General features: G+C 39.2%; 1 protein-coding gene and 1 pseudogene across 3 annotated transcripts in view; one reads left to right on the top strand and one right to left on the bottom strand.

Annotated features, from left to right (window-relative positions):
- The window catches only part of LOC111145820 (PBX homeobox 3), a 214656-nt gene that overhangs the window by 29377 nt on the left and 169631 nt on the right, over window positions 1-15648 (bottom strand). For all 3 annotated transcript variants that reach the window (XM_022501070.1, XM_022501071.1, XM_022501072.1), the window contains exons 4-5: window positions 12710-12900; window positions 3172-3307 (exon numbers count right to left, since the gene is read on the bottom strand). In XM_022501070.1, coding sequence (XP_022356778.1) covers window positions 3172-3307; window positions 12710-12900 — 327 coding nt within the window. The remainder of the gene's footprint in view (window positions 1-3171; window positions 3308-12709; window positions 12901-15648) is intronic.
- LOC111145819 lies at window positions 8547-10638 on the top strand (annotated as a pseudogene).

Below are 15648 nucleotides of genomic sequence, written 5' to 3'. Positions count from 1 at the left end.
AGAGGAGGGGATGGGAGGTTGGGGGAGCCTGGTGGTGGGTATTGTGGAGGGCACGTATTGCATGGAGCACTAGGTGTCATGCATAAACAATGAATTCTGGGACACTGAAAAGAAATTAAAAAAAAAAAAAAGTTTTTAAATAAATAATTAAATAAAATCTTGAAAAAAAAAAAAAAATCCCCCAGAGGGGCACCTGGGTGGCTCAGTTGTTACGTGTCTGCCTTCGGCTCAGGTCATGATCCCAGGGTTCTGGGATCAAGCCCCATGTCGGGCTCCATGCTCAGCAGGAAAAGCCTGCTTCTCTTTCTCCCACTCCCCCTGCTTATGTTACCTTTCTCACTGTTTCGCTCTCTGTGTTTAAAAAAAAAAAAAAAAAGTTTCCCTCTAGATTTAATATCTACTGATGATTCCTGCCTGATCCAATCTTTACCAAAATGGTTGTATAATGTTGTTTCAGTCTTTATTAAGTACTTTTATAAACATTTTACCCCTAAATTTATCAATCTTTTCCTTTGTTGCTTATACTTTTTATGTTCTTTTTAATAAATTTTTTCTTACCCTCAAAGTACTAAAGATATTTCCTTACATTTTCTTCTGAAGGTTCCTTACTTATTCTTAATTATTATTTTAAGCAGTATTTTAAGCAATAACAAATAAATCAGTTTCATATGCCCTAAATCTGGCAAAAATTGTGTTGCAACAATTGCCTGTTATCAGTGGATTTCCATTTTTTTAAGTTAGTTTTGTATATGAACGATTTCTGGATTCTAAATTTAATTGTATTTTAGTATGATGTATATTTTAAACAATGCTTTTTCTCTTTAGAAAGTAGTTAACCTGTCAGATCTGGAACATTCTCTGCTTTCACTTCTAAACAACTTAAACAACAGGGCACTAATTTATAAGGCTAGCAGCTGATGTCTAATACTTAAAATGATAACATCATTGTTCCCTCTTCAGAGATGTGTAGGAGGGGAACTGTTGAGGGGAAATTAACTCCTTTAGTCAGGAAAAGGGTAAAAAGGGGAGGAAATTGTCACAATTTAATGCTTAAACAGATCCCTGAAATTCTGCATTTGAAAGGCTGAACTATGGAAAAAAATGGTCAGCAAGTTTGCTTTGTAGACACACTAATCTAAGTCTATTATTTCTATGTCTCAAGCAATTACCAAAAAAAAATTTTTTTAAACCTAACAAAGCTGTTTTTCTATCAGAAAGTAAGTGAAATGAATATAGTAATGTGCTTAAAAAATAAGTAATGTGTTCTTAGTCTGTTTTAGACATAGAGCAAAACCTCCCTGGTTCAGAGCAGTGAGAAGGAAACTTTTCTGCCACTTAGTGCACAGCATGTGTCAGGCAAGTCCTACATTACACACAAAATGCTAGTGCTACACTAATGACAAGCCAGGATTGTGTCGCTTTCAAAAAATGTCTATAATCTGTGTTATTCTCCAATGGTAACTATGTTATAGAAGTAAGAAAAGAAGCAAAGGCATGAAAACACTTTGACTGAAACTGGACCTGCAAACATTTGACTTCTGAAGTCAGAGAGCTGCTGGGAGAGCCGGAAAATGGGGTCGGCGTCACCAGTTGGCGTTTAGCACGAGCCCAATCCTCTCACCAGTGTTCAGGGAAAACGCGCACACCAGAAAAACACGCGCTTAATTCCAGCTTCCCGACATGGCCCAGCATTACACTGTTCCTCCACAGCTCAAGTGGCGGTGAGTACTACATCACCCAGATAGGAATGTTCCATATGCATCTTCACAAGTTGGTAACTCAAATCAACTATATTCCAAGAGGAATCAAGATAAGCCACTATTTTGTAAGAGAATGACACTAACTCTTAAACGATAAGCTTAATTATAAACCGAAGATGGTTCTAGAGGTCCTGTGGAAAGTAATGCCAAAACAGAAGCTGGAAATCATCTCAAACCCAGACTCTAATTCCTTAAAGAACAATGACTTAAAATACTGATATAAAACTTCCAGTGGGATCTGAAGGGGATCTTTACTATCTTGGACTTCAGATGCACAACAGGAGTATTTATTTAGAAACTACTTTAAAATGTGTGTGTCTGGGGCGCCTTGGTGGCTCAGTGGGTTAAAGCCTCTGCCCTTGGCTCAGGTCATGATCCCAGGGTCCTGGGATTGAGCCCTACATGGGGCTCTCTGCTCAGCGGGGAGCCTGCTTCCCTTCCTCTCTCTCTGCCTGCCTCTCTGCCTACTTGTGATCTCTGTCAAATAAACAAATACAATCTTTAAAAAAAAAAAATGTGTGTGTCCCATGACCAATAGGGAGCATTGAAATTTCTGCCAAGGGTCAGCTTTTCCTTAAGTTCCACTGCAACAGCTGGCTGGTAATCACCACATCTGCGTGCTCTAAGGAAAAGCTATCCCAATGTCAATCTATAAACAACTGTGTAAGTATTTAAATAAAATTATATTTTAGAGCTAATGCCAGTAAAATATACTTATTTTATAAGTAAAATGTACTTATTTTATAAGGAGGTACAGTGGTTTGTCTCCAATCCTCAACCTAAATACCCATCTATCTGCCTAAAACTAAATGTACTTTGTTAGAAGATGACAGCTAATTTCAGGGCCACAATTTATTACAAATAAACATTAAAAAAAACAAAACAGTGACAGGAATAAACTTAATTCTTCTGTCTAATTAGTAATAAGAAAGCAAAGAAATCCTTGGGACCCAAATATCATAGTATGGTTACCAGGAAAACACTTAGTGAATTCCTCAAAGCTTTCACCAAAGAGTTATATTAAATTTCCTTTCGGCAACAAATAAATTGGTTTCTCACTGGTAGAAGCTTAGGTCAGTCATCTAAATCAGGGAAAGCAGGACTACATGCCATTTACTGAAGAGTCACTTAAGAATAAACCGTGTCTCTCCCCATGGCATGTTTATGTCCCCTCTATCGAAGATTTACACTGGCGTGGTGCGTGATTATCTTGATTCCTTGCCACTTAGGATTAAAAAAAAATTACCTAAGCTTTAAAAAGCTTACATAAAAATGTGTAAACATCTATATATATATTTTTTATCTTCTTTGATGATGGAACACATGGATCTGAAATTTGGTGATACCCCGAGAAAAGAATAGGGTTCCTGTATCCACAGGGAAACAAGACAAACCCATGGCGTCCTCTCACCTGTGACACTGTGATGCTGCATTTCTTGGCCAGCTCCTCTTTGGCTTCTTCACTGGGGTAGGGGTTACTGAGGTGTGAGTAAAAATATTCATTCAAGATTTCTGTGGCCTGTTTACTGAAGTTACGCCTTTTTCGTCTATGACAAGAACCAAAAGAGAATTATAGTTATAATCAGCCTTAACCAAAGAGGGATATGTTGATTAGAATTAGATGAAAAAAAATAGATTTCTATTTTTAAACATTCTCAGGGAATGATTTATCACCATGATATTGCAGTTGTGCTCTTGGCATCCTCCAAAGCACTGTTCAAATCATTTTAAGATGTAGGATCACTAAAAATACAAGAATGTGAAGCACAATTAACTTGATTCTTTAATTTATTCAACAAGGATCTGATGCGTTATAGGTGCTCAATAAAGATCCAGTGGGAACAAAACAGGTAAGGTCTACCAGAGAGTTTATAGGAGATTGGAGGGTTCAGGGAGAGAGCAGAAAGTTAGGGGGAAGAAAGTCATTAGACATGTATCACGGACCATAAATACAAATTATGGAGACCATATCAAGTGTCATGAAGGAAAAGTATAAGGTATAACAAAAGCATAGAAGAGGGAAATTTAGCATAGATTACAGAGTCAGGAAAGGTTTCCTTGTAGGAGTGACACTGAATCTGAGATCTGGAGAATGTGTAGGCATTACATTAGTCAGACAAAAAGTAGAGGGGAAGAGGAATGAGCAGAGAAAGTGGTTTTGAAACAGAAACGAACATGGAAAGTCCAAAGGGACAGAGGAGACTGGCACACAGTAAAAATCAGGGAGTGTGTAAGTTTGGCATGGAAGGATGGGCAGGCGCCAGATTATACGCACACTTAGTGGATCCATAAGAACTTTAAGATTTTAAGTGCAACAGGAAGCTATGAAAGGCTTTAAGTTTTATGTTCCAAAAAGATCATTCTAACTGCTGAGAAGAGTTGGATGAGGGCATGAAAGGAAATGTAGATCTTTTAAAAAAGACTTTATTCAACAATTATCACATGATTTCTCTGATATGAGGAATTTGAGAAGCAGGGCAGGGGATTGTGGGGGGTAGGGAAGGAAAAAATGAAACAAGATGGGATTGGGAGGGAGACGAACCATAAGAGACTTTTAATCTCACAAAACAAACAGTGGGTTGCTGGGGGGTAGGGGGCTGGGATAGGGGGGTGGGGTTATGGACATTGGGGAGGGTATGTGCTATGGTGAGTGCTGTGAAATGTGTAAGCCTGATGATTCACAGACCTGTACCCCTGGGGCAAATAATACATTATATGTTAATAATAATAATAATAAAGACTTTATTCATTCATTTGCCGGAGAGAGAGCAAGCAAGCACAAGCAGGCAGAGTGGCAGGCAGAGGGAGAGGGAGAAGCAGGCTCCCCTGAGCAGAGAGCCCGACAATGAGGGGGATCTCAATCCCAGGACCTGAGATCATGACCTGAGCTGAAGGCAGATGCTCAACTGACTGAAGCCAGCCAGAAGCCTCAGGAAATGTAGATATTTAAGGGGACAACTGCAATGGTCAAATTGAGAGATGATGGTAACCTGGCATAGGGCGAGAGTAATGGAAATAAAAAGATTCAAGATCTATCTGAAAGGTAAAAACAGTAGGACTTGGTGATAGACTGGATGGGGGCAGTGAGTGGAGAAGAAAGAGAGAAGGAAGGTAAGAAAAAAAATACATTTTTTAACAAGTTTTTATTTTTTAAAGATTTTATTTATTTATTTGACAGAGATCACAAGTAGGCAGAGAGGCAGATGGGGGTGGGGGTGGGAAGCAGGCTCCCCACTGAGCAGAAAGCCCAATGTGGGGCTCGATCCCAGGACCCCAAGATCATGATCTGAGCCGAAGGCAGAAGCTTAACCCATTGAGCCAGCAGGTGCCACAGGAAAAAAATACATGAAGAATTTCTAGATTTTTCTGCATAAGCAAGTGTCTGGAATAAGGCATGATTTGTTCACAAGGGAAAGCAGGGAAGGAAATTATCTTTGTTTTTACTGGGAAGGGGGTGGCAGAGTTAGAAGACCAAGTATTTATTAACAATTTCTTTCAAACAGCAAAAATATTACTCATGTTTGGGTTTTGTTATTATAATTTTAAAGAATTCCATCCTCAAAATTAGCATTTGTCAGACTTCACTTTCAATTAGATCCTCCAGTAACTAGAAAATACTTCCCCAAATAATTTTCTTAAAACTATCTTCCAAATAATTTTAATGATCGTTTCACTTGTGATATCCTATACTCAGAAAGGAGTCAGTAGGCAGTTGTAAGAAGTGTAGACCCTATGAGATTCTTCTAGTTAAAATGATGTCACTAACATGGCAGGTTAAGTATGTGATCTATGTCTCAACATTAAGGGAGAGTCAGGGGAGGAAGAAATCTAGGTCTGATCAAAACACCTCAGCTTAGAGTCCCGAAATTTCCCAATTTTAATAATTTTTTGGAAGGTTAAACCATCGCTTGTTTCCTGAAGGATGAAGAAAAAATTCAAGATCTACTTAGGAATTAAAATCTACAGAATATGATGGAATTAAATGGGGAAGGTGGTGAGGAAAAACAGGGAGGGAAGGAAAGGGAGAGAAAGACATCAAGAACAGCAGTTGGGATTTCTGCAGCGGTCATGCATTCCTCTGACCTGAGGGCACTTGGAAGAGGCACCCTCTGAAAAGTGGGCGTTTGGGTGAGTAGGGTAAAAAAGGTCTAGGATAGGTATTGAAACTGTCCAATCTATAGATAATTATCTGGCCCAAATCTATATACAATTACCTGGCCCAATACTATGATACAGTATCATATTTGTTGAGACCATACAAAAATGACCTACCCATGAAAATCTAAGTTTCTGACTTCTTATGAAAATCTTGGAAGATCAGTCACACAAATCCCACGTTCTCTGGAGCCAGCCATAGGCTAATGCTGAGTGATGGCTATGCCCCCAGACATGCACCCTTCTGTTCTAATCCTTATTGTCCCTCAACCAGCCACTCCACCGATCTATTATATGTAAGCATATGAATTCGGAACTCTAAGTCTAAAACCTGGAGTCCAGAGCACCCTTCTTTGTTAGATGGGATGCTGCTCAGTTGCTGAATGGTTGAATAAAGCCAATTAGATCTTTAAAATAATAATAATAATAATAATAAACATGGAGTCCAGAAGCAAGACTGAGGCTTGACACAAGGGCATTTCTTTGGGAAATGAAAGGAGGAATGAATAGGAACATATCTGGGAAAGCAAAGCTAAGTCTAGCTTTTTTAGGAATGGTTTTAGTAAACACTGAAAAACGTCAGAGAACAAATTTATGAGCAGAATAGGATACCTCACCCCAGACAGTCTGGCTATGTCCAACCTACTAGAGCACTTCTACTAGAAGAGCAGAGGGACCTACGCAAATTTCTTCGTAAATGTTTTGCACTGGTACATGCTTCAATTTGTCCAATTACCAGGAAAATGTGAGTGTGGCCAAAGGAGAAGCCACAGTGAGCAAGGAAATCATGTATCTGAATGAGCATGTTTGCCTAGAACAGAAAAACCTTGGCTTCCCAGTGCAGAGGGCTTGCTGACAGTCACTACAGGAATAGACGGAACCAAAGCTCAGCGTTTGCATTCACTTGAAGGCATAAAACAGGAGAACTTGGTGTTATGCTTTATTTATTTGTTAGAAAAACATTCTGTAGAAAATGCCCATTAAGCATCCCCCTAAGTTCCTTTCCTGCAGGCTTTAGCACACTCTAAATGGCTGTGCCTCAGGCCAGTGTACAGCGGCGCCTCAGTCCCAGGGCCGTGTCCCATCAGCATTGCAACGTCACTAACAGCAATCTCTGCAGGAGAAGAGACTCTGCTCCAAGCTCTGCCACCTTCCCATTCTGCCTCTGCTCACTCTGACTTGTTAACATACTTCCTCTTCTCAGAAGAAAAATAAATCATTTAGGTGTATATATTATGAATGCAGTTATGTAATTCAAAAAAAGCATACATGTTGACAAGAATGGGAAAGTATCAGCAGAAATAAGGACAACAATTGTTAGGAAGGATTTCTCTCTGAAGGAAGTACTTTAAAATATCTTTGTTACATAGTATCTTTTGTTAAAATACTCGAATTTGAGAAGCAATTTTGAAAAAAAATTTTTTTTTGCTCTCTGACATTACCTTAGAACTCTTTGACTTGAGATATTAAAAGTATGAAGCAGAAATATTCATTCATCTGCTTAGCCAGTAAACTACCTTTTGCAGGTTATTGCACTTAGAAGCTTGCTGGAATGGTGGGGAATATAAACGTTCAAGACTTGGTAATTGCTTTTCAGTGACAATGTGGCTTATGTTCCTAAAAAGCTATAATAAAGGCAATCTGAATGAAGTTTGGTCTAGAGAATTGTGACAATGTAGTATCAGTATTGAAGAGAAGGTAAAGACCAGTCCCATGCCCTGGACTTCCCAGAAAGGAACGTTTAGGCTGGGCCTGGAAGGATGAGCAAGGTCTCACGAAGTCAACATGAACACTCGCTCCATTCCAGGCTCCATGCTGGACACCCTCACAGATGACAACTCATCAGTGGCGACCAAGTTGGGGTAGGGTTGGGAGTTTACTGTGGAAGGCCAGAGATGGGGGGCTGGGAGGAGAGGAGGGGCGGTGGAGGAAACAGGTAAGACAAAGAGGGATTTCATTTTGTATTAATCACAGGAGAGAACACTTTAATGTTCTAAAAATGTTAGAAGTTTGATCTAATAATTCCATTTGTGAGAATTAATCCTAGGAAATAATTCTAAAGATCATAAAGTTTCAATGCATAAAGATTTTCACTGAAACACTAGTTTCCATAAACGTGTTTAAAATAATATCCTCTTTTCATCATTTTTTTTGCTCCTTACCTTGTTTTATTTTCTTCACAGCACTAACCATTGCATTTCATTGCATAACTGAATAGAATACCATAGCACACAGGCATACCTTGTGTTACTGTGCTTCAAAGGTACTGCAATTTTGATGAATTAAAGGTCTGTGACAGTCCTGCATTGAACAAATCTATCAGAGGCAATTTACCAATAACAATTGCTCACTTGGTGTCTGTGTCACATCCTGATAATTCTTGAAATATTTCAAACATCTCTATTATTATTTATTTGTTATGGTGATCTGTGATCAGTGATCTTCGATGTTACTATTGTGATTGCTTTTGGATGTCAAGAACCGTGCCCATTGAAGACAGCAAACAATAAATGTTGTGTGTGTTTGGACTGTTCTACTGACTGGCCATCCCCCGTCTCTCCCTATCTCCTCAGGCCTCCCTATTCCCTGAGACACAACAATATTGGTACTAGGTTAAGTAATAACCCTACGATGTCCTCTAAGTGTTCAAGTGAAAGGAAGAGTTGCACATCTCTCACTAGAAATCAAAAGCTAGAAATGATTAAGCTTAGAGGGGAAGGGGTGTCTTCATTAAGCTTGGTAAAACAGGCCAAAAACTAGGCCTCTTGAGCCGAACCATCAACCAAGTTGTGAATGTAAAGGAAAAGTTCTTGAAGGAAATTAAAAATGCTATTCCAAAGAACACGTGAATGATAAGAAAGTGAAAACAGGGCACCTGGCTGGCTTAGTTGGTTGGGTGTCTGCCTTCAGCTCAGGTCATGATCCTAGGGTCCTGGGATCAAGTCCTGTGTCAGGCTCCCTGCTCAGCAGGGAGTCTGCTTCTCCCTCTACCCTTCCCCCAGGCTCATGATCTCTCTCTATCTCTCTCATTCAAATAAATAAATAAATAATCTTAAATTTTTTTTTCTTTTAAAAAAAATTTTAGTTTCTATATAGAAGATCAAATAGGCTAGAACATATTCTCTTAAGCCAAAGTCTAATCCAGAGCAAGGCCCTAACACTTTTTAATTCTGTGAAGGCTAAGAGAGGGGTGGAGGCTACAGAAGAAAACTATGAAGCTAGTTGGGGTTGGTTCATGAGGTCTAAGGAAGAAGTCACCTCCATAACATAAAAGTGCAAGGAGAAGCAGCAGGTGCTGACCGAGAAGCTGCAGCAAGTTCTCCAGAAGAACTAGCTAAGATCATTAATGCAGGTGACTACACGAAACAACAGATTTTCAGTGTAGACAAAGCAACCTTATCCTGGAAGAAGATGCCATCTAGGACTTTCCTTGCTAGAGAAGAGAAGTCAATGCCTGGCTTCAAAGCTTCAAAGAACAGGTTGGTTCTCTGGTTAGGAGCTAATACAGCTGGTGACTTTGAGGTCAATGCTCACTGACCGTTCCAAAAATTGTAGGGCCCTAGAGAGTTCTGTTAACTCTAGTCTGCCTGTGCTCCATCAATGGAACAACCAAGCCTAGATGACAGCATATCTGTTTACAAAATGGTTTCCTGAATATCTTAAAGCTCACTGTTAAGACCTCCTGCTCCGGAAAAAAAAGACTGCTTTCAAAATATTACTGCTCACTGACAATGCACCTGGCCACCCAAGAGCAGTGATGGAGATGGACAATGAGACTATGTTTTCATGGCTGCTACCACAACATCCATTCTGCAGCCCATGGATCAAGGAGAATTCTGTCTTTCAAGTGTCACTATTTAAGAAATACATTCTGTAAAGATATAGCTGCCAGAGATGGTGATTCCTCTGCTGGATCTGGGTAAAGTAATTGAAAATCTTGGGGAAAGGATTCCCCATTCTGAGGCCATTATGAACATTCATGATTCATGGGAAGAGATAAAAATACCAACATTAACAGGAGTTTGGGAGAAGTTGATTCCAAACCTCATAATGACTTTTTAGTGGAGGAAGTCACTGCAGATGTGGTGGGAATAGCAAGGAAACTAGAAAGTGAAGCCTGAAGTGGATGGAATTGCTGCCATCTCATGATAAAACTTGAACAGATGAGGAGTTGCTTCTTATGGATGAGTAAAGAAAGTGATTTCTCTTTTTTTTAATTTTTAAATCTTTTTTATTAACATATAACGTATTATTAGCCCCAGGGGTCTAGGTCTAGGTCCAGGTTTACACACTTCATAGCACTCACCATAGCACACACCCTCCCCAATGCCCATAACCTAAACACCCTCTCCCTATTCCCCTCCTCCCCAGAAACCCTCAAGAAAGTGATTTCTTAAGATGGAATCTACTCTTGGTGAAGATGCCATGAAGATAGTTGAAATGACAACAAAGGATTTAGAATGTGACATAAACAGTTGATAAATCAGCAGCAGGGTTTGAGAAGACTAACTCCAATTTTGAAAGGAGCTCTATTGTGAGTAAAATACTATCAAAAAGCATCACATGCTACAGAGAAATCGTCTGTGAAGAGACAGTCATGCAGCAAACTTCACTGTCGTCTTAAGAAATTGTCCCAGCCATCCCAGCCTTCAGCAACCACCACCCTGATAAGTCAGCAGCATCAACACTGAGACAAGACCCTCCACCAGCAAAAAGATTATAACTTGCTGGAAGCTTACATGATGGTTAGCATTTTTTTTTTTAGCAATGAAGTATTTTTTAATTAAGGCATGTACATTTTATTTTAGATATAATGCTATGGCACACTTAACAGACTATAGTACAGTGTAAACATAACTCTTATAGGGGCTAGGGAGCCAAAATATTCATTTGATTCACTTTATTGTGATACTCGCTTCACTGCGGTGGTCTAGAACCAAGCCTGCAATATCTCTGAGGTATGCCCATATTTGTTTACTTGTTGATTGTCTGTTTCACCAAGTAGAATGTAGGTTCAACTGGGTCAAATATGTTAACCTGTCTTGTTTACTTTTATAATCTTCAGCATAAGCAAATACTCGTAGAAGGAAGGAAGAAAGGAAAGAAGAAAAGAAGAAAGAAACCATAATGGAAATAAATAGGGACAACTTAAATGTTCGAAAATGCAGGAATAGCTAGGTAAATTATTTATCATATATCCATTTGGTAGACTTCAACCATTAAAATGTTTAAAATTAGAGCTTATACTATATAAAAATGTGTATTTATTCATGGTAAATTTTTTAAAATGCAAACCAAATCAGGTGTATTGCACCATCACCAGAACATTTTTTTAAAGCCCCCAAACCAGAAGGAAATATCCTAGAGCATTTTCAGTAATTTTCTTTCCTTATGTAGCAAAAATGTAATGTTCTTTAACCTTTCATTTTTCTATTCTATAGATTATCCAATTTTCCAAAGTGAGCTTGGGATTCTTGAAATAGGAAAAAAATAGAATAAAACTTCAAAGAATCTTAATAACGAAAAAGCAATTCAGGCAGGAACAGGTCACATAAGGCCTTAAATGCTAGGTTAAGTAGTGTGTATGTGAGTTATCCAGCACTGAAAAGCTACTATGGTTTTTAAGCAAAGCAATTGGGGCATCACAGGGACGTGCCAGGGCGGTGGGAAGGATGGGTAAGAAAGGGACTGAGACTGGAGACAGGGAGACACAGGAGGGAACTGTGCTAGGCCAGGTACAAAAGGATGGACTAAGTATTGTGAGCATGGAAAGAAAGAGCTAATATGGGCAAGGCTGAAAACCAAGCACTGGTGAGTTCTGGTAACTGATTCAGCATGGAAGAAGAAGGAACCAGAAGTGATACAGGGCTTTCCTTAGCTAGGGGAATGGTAGTACAGTTAGGTGGCATACGATTCTCTGTTCTCTAAGAGCGAGCTCTGGCAAGAACACTGTCCCACACATCTTGTTGTCCAGTTGAGAAGCTAACTCAGTTATTTTCTTCAGTATTGTAAAAGTTGGATAATAGTTACCACCTCTGTCAGACTGCAAGGGAGAGAAAGCAAAACAAAACAGAAACTCCTTTCAAAAGCTGAAGACGGATCACAAGCTTCAGCAATGTCCAAAAGGCTTCCCCTCAGAGGCAGCGTACCCTAGGAGCTTAACAATTCTGCTACATGATCTAGTAGGTGCGATGCACCATATACAATTGATCAACTCCTGCAAAACTTGGTGAAAGTTTCAGATAAAAGGGAAATTTCCATCTTTATGGAAGAAACTGATAAGCTTTCTTCCTTGATTTGGAAAAACAGTATTTGGGGTTTTTGCGGTCATTGCTATTAACTACAACACATTTCTTTCTTGGGAGTATCAGTGTCTCCAAGCATTGTCTTAAAATAGGCACAGGTAATGTAACACCGAGAAAGTCTTAGGAAGCAAACCTTTGTTAAAACAGAGTTACATACTGAAAATTATCTTTAAAATACTTTTATCCTTAAAAATACTTATTAGCATCAGAATTAAAGGCTACATCTTCCTAAGTCATTAGTAGCAGCCGTAATCCTATCTGTTTTCTGAGTCACCAAAATGGTAGCTAATAGTAGGACCACTCCCAGATAAGAGGAGGCCTCACAGTGCTGGCACCAGGAGGTGAATTACCTATCCACTGTAGAGAAGAGCTCTTAGCCAAATTAAAGAAGACTCTAGGACCAACTGGCCAGTTTTACAGAAAATAATATACAAGAAGAGAAAGGGGGAAAGAAAAAAAGCCATGCAACAGATTTGTGGCCTCACATACCTGGCATCAAGGAACCTCGATCTTAAAATCATAACTGCTTCACAAGTGCTTTGTTTGAGCTGCATCTGAATGGAACTAAATTTTCGATGGATGATGCCCACCATTCTTTCAATCTCTTTTGGGGAAATGGGACGTGTTCTACTCTGCTCTCGGAGAAGGTTCATCACATGTGTAGTGAATTCATTACATGCCTGTAAAGGGGGGAAAAAAAGTCACTCCTTAGGAATCTGGTATTTTATATTATCATACCCAAACATTAACATCTAAATTTCCACTTCATTTGCAATTGCCAATGGTATTATGCAGTGGGTAGGGGAAAAATGAAAGCTAAGACATTTGTCAAATGGCAGTGATAGTCAGATGGGGCAGCGAGAATTCTGAAACTATGAATGGCCCAACATGCAAAGGAGGCAGAGCACTCAACTGTCCTTCCATCCACCATTTTCCCAGTCCCAAAATGAGGTTTTCCCACTGGAGGACACGCTCTACCAACTCCTATGTATAAATATGAATATATGTGCATTGTCAATACTAAGCACCTCCTGTTTTTCTCTGGGATTTTACATATATTCAGCAAATGTTTAATGAAGGGCTATGGAGGGCAAACTCTTCCCGATGTTATTAATGTAGAGAGAAATGAGCAAGATGTGCACTTGGTCTTTAGTACGATAAAATATATATAAGAAAATAATTCTCAAGCAAGCAGTCTGTGCAAAGTGTCACTAGAAGATATGATTAAGGGTTTCCTAAGTTCCAAGGAGGGAGTATTCTCATCTGGAGGCAGAGAAATCATCAGGCTTCATGGCAGAGTGACATTTGGGCTTCAAAGAATGGGTAGGATTTTTGAAAGGTGGATAAAGGTGGACATTAGGAAGAATGCTAGGCACAAGAAAAACCCTGGAAATAATGATAGGTAGCAAGTTCAGAGGATGAGAGAAAATGTAGAGGAGAAGAGGGATTCAGGTCCATGGAAGGACATAAAGGGCCTTGGATGACAAGGATGCCACTGTGCTGGAATAATGTGGCTGTGGTGTGGGTCTTATCAGTAGATATGAGCCCGCCGTGGAAGATGAGTAAAGCTGCTTTACTCTCAGGACAGGTGCAGCAGGAAAACAAGGATCAGACTTGGGTCTCAAACTTTTAAGTTAACAACCCTCAACCCCTCTTTCAGTTCACCTGTATTGTTTTAAATCGATAAAACCAAGTAATGGGGCCTACACTGAAATCTACTACTGCTTTGGTAAATAAAGCACCAGTCTATACCCTTGGATAAAAAGAACATCTTCTGGCATTTTCATTAAAAAGGCAAGACAGAGATTCTATATCTTATTGCACAGATGCCCCTGGTAGGGCGAGCAGACAGAACAATCATTGATCACGGCAAGACATAGTTTGAAGCTGTAATAATGTCCACTTCCCTACAGATATCCTGAACATTGCTCACATATAGCACATGATGGTTTTTCTAACTGCTCATTAGAGAACTAACCTTTCAAGTAAGTACACTGGGTGTTTCAGTTACTCTAAGCTTTACAGAGCTTTCCTATACATATTTCTAAGGTGAGGTAAAATGAGTCTTGCTTATCAGTTAAAGGGTGCTTTTTTCTCTCCCCCCATACGTTTTAAGTCTTAAGCAATTTAAGCGAGTAGTGACCCTGTGTTACACTTAACAGGATTCTTCAGAGTGTAGAACTGTGCAGTAGAGACAGACAGTAGGCATCCAATGAGCATCTACTGACTGGTCAGTTGTATTACAGTTCAAGAGGAGTAATGTTGATTAGTATCTGTAAGTACGTTATTCCTGCACCATATGTGAAGAATTCTCCACTTGCAGTCCGTGGATAAGTTTAGAATGTCTATGGCTCCCTGAAATCTTATCCAAGTTGTATGCAGATGTGTAACACCTGAAGGGACAATCTGGAGAGTTTTGTTTTCTTTTCAGATTCTTAGCCAGTTTATAACTAAAAAAGGCTAAGAATTATTGTCCTAGGTTAATATGCAGTAAAATGTTAAAGAACTGTGAAGCTCTAAAATCTTAAGTTCTTTCTACCTTTAAGGAAACCAAAATAAAAATAAACTTAAGATTGTCCCCCATTATACTACTTACCCTACCGTAGGCCAAACTGAATATAAGTGGTCAACCTGCCAAGAAATATTTGTACATATTTTTTTCTTGCACTTTCTCTAAAGAGATGTTCATATAATTTCAAAATTATGTAATTTGACAAACTCTCACACTCTGTTTTCTCTGTGATAAAATGAAGAAACCTAGACCAGCACCATGTCCCCACACAGGGATCAGAAAGTATGTGCTTCTATAGCTAGTTCCAGAGAATGTCAATAGATGGTCCAAAAGTACAGTATGTTTGGAAAATGCTGAGTTAACCAAAATTTTTAAAGATTTTTGTCTGTCTGTTTTTGCAAGACTCCTCAAGACTAATATGGCAATATGCAGAATAAATCTTTAAGGGGGAATGGGAAAGCCAACTTTCCCCCAGATAAATTAGGATACAAAAATCTCTTTTCTCTAGAGCAGTGCTATCCAAAAGAAATACACTGCAAGCCACATATGAAATTAAAAAACAAAACAAAACAAAACTCCAGCAGCCACATTAAAAAAATAAAAAGAATCAGGTGAAATTAATTTTTAAAATATATTTATTTAACCCACTATATGAAAACTATTAACATTTCAACACATATTCAGTATTTTAAAAACATGGCTAATGAAGAATATTACGTTATTTTGGGGGGCACACTTTCTAATCTGGGACATTCGCACATCTCAGTTCAAACTAGCCAGATTTCGGGGTTCCTGGGTGGCTGAGTGGGTTGAAGCTTCTGCCTTCGGCTCAGGTCATGATCCCAGGGTCCTGGGATTCAGCCCCGCATCGGGCTCTCTATTCAGCGGGGAGCCTACTTCCTCCTCTCTCTCTGCC

This window comes from Enhydra lutris, unplaced genomic scaffold, assembly GCF_002288905.1.
Source record: "Enhydra lutris kenyoni isolate GAN:26980312 unplaced genomic scaffold, ASM228890v2 scaffoldscaffold13, whole genome shotgun sequence".
In the NCBI taxonomy this organism is placed as follows: Eukaryota; Metazoa; Chordata; class Mammalia; order Carnivora; family Mustelidae; genus Enhydra; species Enhydra lutris.
Note: the sequence above shows the minus strand (reverse complement) of the source record. Positions and strands in the feature narration are given on the sequence as shown.